Source organism: Lytechinus variegatus, chromosome 5 (assembly GCF_018143015.1).
Source record: "Lytechinus variegatus isolate NC3 chromosome 5, Lvar_3.0, whole genome shotgun sequence".
NCBI classification, from domain to species: domain Eukaryota; kingdom Metazoa; phylum Echinodermata; class Echinoidea; order Temnopleuroida; family Toxopneustidae; genus Lytechinus; species Lytechinus variegatus.
In genome coordinates this window covers 34968672-34974041 of record NC_054744.1, presented here as the reverse complement: position 1 = coordinate 34974041, position 5370 = coordinate 34968672, and the positions used below count along the sequence as shown (strand labels likewise).

General features: G+C 44.7%; 1 protein-coding gene across 1 annotated transcript; it reads right to left on the bottom strand.

Annotated features, from left to right (window-relative positions):
* Positions 1-209: 209 nt before the first annotated feature.
* Positions 210-4259, bottom strand: LOC121415426 (uncharacterized protein K02A2.6-like). Its single transcript, XM_041608630.1, has one exon. It carries the CDS (start codon positions 4257-4259, stop codon positions 210-212), a length of 4050 nt encoding a protein of 1349 aa, XP_041464564.1.
* Between the last annotated feature and the right edge of the window lie 1111 nt (positions 4260-5370).

Below are 5370 nucleotides of genomic sequence, written 5' to 3'. Positions count from 1 at the left end.
TAAAAAATTATCTTACAGTCCTTGAAACTTTTTTTTTTTTCTCGCGATTGTTCTTTGTTTATTCTTTGTTTATTGTCCGCGGTTAATTGTTTCGTAGACGTCATTGTTCATATGTTCGCTGTTAAATATATTGTGAGCGTTCCAGGTAAGTTTAAGACTGTCAATTTCTGTCTTCTTTGTATTTACAGTTATTTGTTGTGTTTGATATTTTACGGCTGTACATAGTTCTTGTAACGACTTGGTGGCCTGATGGTTCTCGTGCGGGTGTGGGCTACTACCGGTGATGGCGTCGCTTGCTGTTGTTGCTCGCGTTGTTCTTCATCTCCAGGATTGTTGTACTGTGGGCCTGTTGTGTTCGTGGTAGGTTGAATGTCGGTCCACACATCTGGAGTCGCTGGCAAAGATTCATAGGTTGACTGAATGCGTTTGCGATTTCGACGGTAGAGCTGTTCATTGACTTTTACCACATAAGACCTTGGTGAAAGCTTTCTCATGCAAACACCTAGCTGCCATGTTGGTTTTCCTTTGTTGATCGCTAATTGAACTCTGACTGCTTGACCAACCTTCAAGTCTGGTAGCTCTTTTGTTGATTTGTCAAACTGTGTCTTTGCTTTCTTGCCTTTCTCTACCTTTTTTCGCTTAACTCCTGTCACTACTTTCGGCTTCAGCAGGTGTTGTGCTGTTGGCAGTGTTGTCTGTGTCCGACGTGACATCAATCTCTGGACAGGACTACTCTGCATTCCTTCGGTGGGGGTGTTTCTCCACTCTAAGATTGCTTTGTAGATATCTGTGCCTGACTTTGTGCACTTCTTCATGATGTTCTTGGCAATCTTTACAGCAGATTCTGCCTTCCCGTTGGATTGGGGGTGATGAGGCGAAGATGTGGTATGATGTATCTCCCACTCCTCCATGAAGCATTTGAACTCATCACTGGAGTACTGTGGACCATTGTCACTGATGACTTCCTTGGGAATGCCATGTCTGCTGAACTGTGATTTCAGGCATGTAATCACATCTGCACTTGTGGTCGACTGGAGCTCATCTACTTCCCAAAAGTCTGAGTAGTAATCTACCGTAATGAGATAATCTTTCCCATTCAGTGTGAAGAGGTCTGTGCCAAGTGTCTTCCAAGGTCGGTCTGGAACTTCGCGAGGAAGTAGTGGCTGTTTCGCCTGCTGTGCCTGATGTTCGTTGCAAACACTGCATTGTCGAACTACATCCCGTATCTCATGGTTCATTTTGGGCCAAAAGATTGTCTCTCTTGCTTTTCGCAGGCTAGATTCCATGCCTTGATGGCTGGCATGCACCCTTTGCAGTAGTTCGCCTCTGAGCCGCTTCGGTATGATGACTCTGTTGGCCTTGTAGAGAATACCATTGTGCGAAGTTATCTCATCTCGATAAGCCCAATACTCGCGTATTTCTACTGGTACAGTGTTTACTGTATCTGGCCAACCTTCGATCACGACTTGTTTGAGCACCTGTAGGATCTCATCCTTCTGGGTCATTTCTTCTACTTGCTTGAACCGTTTGTCTGTGAAGTTCACCGACTCTCTTGGATTGATTTCTTCGAATTCTCTTTGTCTTTGTTGGCTGACTGTGTAGATTTCGTAGTATCCTCCTTCTCCTTGGGTTTTCAGCGGTAGTGCTGCTCTTGACAACATGTCAGCCACATACATAAGCTTCCCTTGTTTGTATGTGACCTGGAGGTTGTACTTTTGCAATCTTAGCAGCATCCGCTGCAGACGCTTTGGGGCTGACAGCAATGGCTTCAGGAAGATAGACTGTAGAGGTTTGTGGTCTGATTCTACAGTTACTGTCTCCTTCCCAAATAGGTACTGATGAAAGTGTTCGCATGCGAATACTATCGCTAGACATTCTTTCTCTATTTGAGCATATCTTCGTTCTGTCTCCGTCAGAGCCCTAGATGCAAACGCAACTGGTTGTGACTTCTGCATGAGGGTTGCTCCTAGGCCCGTGTCACTGGCGTCACATTGGATTGTAACTTCTTCGTTCACGTCGTAGTACCGGAGTACTGGAGCTGTTGTCACCAACTTCTTTACTCTGCTGTAAGCTCTTTCCTGTGCCGGACCCCAGAACCACTTTACTTCTTTAAGTGTAAGTTGCCGCAGTGGTTCGCACTCTTCTGACAGATGTGGCAGGAACTTGGCAAGGTAATTGACGAAGCCTACAAAACGTTGAACCGTCTTTACATCTCGTGGCCTTTCCAGTTCCGCAACCGCTCTGATCTTCTCTGGGTCTGGGCAGAGTCCTTTGTCAGTAAGTACATGACCAATGTACCTGACTTCGGTCTGTTTCAGTTGGATCTTGGTTTTATTGAACTTGAGCCCAACTTGTCTTGCTCTCTCTAGAAGTCTCCTCAAGTTCTGGTCGTGATTGACAATCGCTTCCTCCATGGTTTCTCCACTTCCATAGACTAGGAGATCATCAACTATTGCCTCTACTCCTGGTAACCCTTGGACTACTTCATGTTGTCTTCTCTGGTATTCTTCGGGAGCAGTAGCAATGCCAAATGGCATCCTCAGCCATCGGTAGCGACCAAATGGCGTCCAGAATGTGGTCAGAAAACTACTCTCTTTATCCAACTTCACTTGCCAATATCCATCTTTGGCATCGAGGATCGTGAACACCTTGGCTTGTGACAATTGGGGCAGGATCTCTTCTATGGTAGGCATTGGATAATGTGATCTTTTCAGGGCTTTGTTTAGATCCTTTGGGTCTATGCAAATCCTCAGTTTCCCTGGTTTCTTCACTGCTACCATGCTGCTGATCCACTCAGTGGGAGTTGTCACCTTCTTTATGACTCCCTTCTCCTCAAGCTCACTTATCTTGTCTTTCAGGCTTGGTTTGAGTGCTGCTGGTACCCTCCGTGGCATGTGTTGTACCGGTTTCACTGTCTTGTCAGTCTCAAGGTGATATTCTCCAGGCAGACATCCCAGCCCTGTGAATACATCCTTGTATTCCTTCATTATCTGCTCCTTCGTCAGAGGCTGTTCTGTTGCTTGACTAAGGATCTCTATCCGCTCCGGGTTGTTTCTTGTGACTAACCCTAAGTCCTCGCTAGAGTCACCTGATAGGATTGGAACTTGACTTGATCCATCAACTATCTGAAATTGAAGCAGGTGTACTGGACCATTATTGACCTGGACTTCTAGTGCTGTCTGTCCTTTTGGTTTGATTAGTTTTCCTTTGAATGGCTTCAGTCTGACCTTGCTGTGCTCCAGCCTTGGGTTTCCATCTTGTAGGACATCACATAAGTCAGTGTAGCTCAGCACATTGACTGTAGCACCTGTGTCAATCTGACTGTTCATCTCTTTTTTGTCAGATCCATTAGCTCGATATATGACATTTGCTCTCCATCGTTTACCATTGGATCCAACACTGCTTATCCTCTCTATGGTGTAGATGGATTCATCTGACAGGTCATCATCCTCATCATCAAGAGACCTCACTGGCTTCGGTCCTTTTGCCAAACATTTTTTTGAAAAATGATTGTTTTTCTTGCAATTGCCGCACTGCTTTCCCCATGCTGGGCAAGCGGTCTTCTCTCTCCTGTGTTCTCCACCACAGTACTTGCAATTTCGTATCATTTGTGTCTTCTGCTGTCCTTTGCTGTGGCTCTTCTCATGACCGGAATTCGCCTTTCTTGGCTTCACATGCTTTTTGTACACTGCTTGCACTGATTCAGTATGAGTGCTGGCACTTTCGATGCTTTTGAGTTGTTGTTTAGTCACTTCTGCACTACGGCACACATCTATCACCTTTTGTAGCGTTAGATTTTCCCCACGCAGCAACCTCGCCCTTACGTCTGGATCATTGGTTCCTAGGACGATGCGGTCTCTGATCAAATCATCTCTTAGCGTGTCGAACTCGCAGGTTTCTGCCAAACTTCTCAGTGCTGTCACATACTGATCGATTGTCTCCCTCTCACCTTGATTTCTAGTATTGAACTGGTACCGTTCAAATATGACATTAGTCGTAGGATCAAAATGCTTCTTCATAGCATCAAGGATTTGTGTGGTTGTCGTTTTCTGACTCTCTTCTAGTGTAGTGTAGAGCTTATAGCATTCTTTCCCTATGAGTGATACTAAAGTTGCTACTCTCACTTTGTCTGGCTTCTTATCTAGCTCTAACGCAATTTCATAGTTTTCCCATTGCGACTGAAAAAACTTCCAATTTCCCCTCAAATCCCCCTTCATATCCATGGGTGATGGGACTGGAAAATTGCTTGATGCAGCCATCATTTATCAAACTATAGTTCGAATTTATGCTTGAGTTTGTCAAAGTCTATAATCCTTCACCGTTTGCAAATCTTGGGCTAAAGTTTTTTGACCCGGCTCCCGTGCTGGTATGCACTCTTGGGTAAGAAAGGCTTCAGTGGCTCCTTCACTACGCTAACCCACTCGTCCGCGGGGGCGCGGCCAGGCCTTAGCAGGTCAACTTCTGCCCGCGAAATGCAATCAAATTCTACCGAACTTACTTGACATCTCGACGAACTCTGGCTTTCTTACAGGCTCGATGTGTTGTCAAATCATATGTCCGGTGATTCCACTTCTGACACCATGTTTCAAGTTATGTATCTGGATGGCTGTTGCCTTTATTCAAGTATAATCATGATGGCGATGTCGTCCACATCGCTGTCGATACATGGAATCCTCCGTGATACATTTGCGTCGATCACGTATGCTGAACTATGGCAAGCTAACTGGTACGATTCCCAACAAAATGCACCCCTTAACAAGTATTGGCGTGTGAAACCCTACCCTTAACAAGTATTGGAAACAAAACGATACTCTTATTGGTAATATTCCCTGAAATGAACCCCTAAACAAGTACAGGAATGTTTTATTGTTACGGGTCCTTCGGTCGTCGGTTTTACCTTATTTGGTTTAGTACGACCCCACCTTCTACACCTCACGCAAATCGGACTCTAAACACGAAGTTTTAGGGCAAAAAAGACATCCTGTATAAAACATTTTAATTTTGTTTTATCATCCCCGCATATTCGACCCTAAACACGTAATTTTCCTAGCGAAATAGATACCCTTTTTTCATTATTTTTGTGTTTTTGACACCCTTATCACGTTACGTACGTAAAGTGCCCTATCGTGAAAAAGACATCCTTTTTACGTGTTTTTGTGGTCGCGCATGGTATCCACTCTCCAATGTAAGTGGTCCCCCCCGGGTCTGTATAACGATCGGAATCACAGTCACAACTCACATTCACAATCCAAACGACGCATTGGCGACGGTATCCAGTTTCCACACACTAAATTTGTAATTTTGGCTTCAAATTTTCACGGAAAACTATATCCTTTGGGGCATAATCGTGATATAGTCCCCAAATCCAAA

Excerpts from the sequence above, each read along its gene's own strand:
- LOC121415426 (XM_041608630.1), bottom strand. The coding sequence starts at position 4,259 with ATGGCTGCATCAAGCAATTTTCCAGTCCCATCACCCATGGATATGAAG.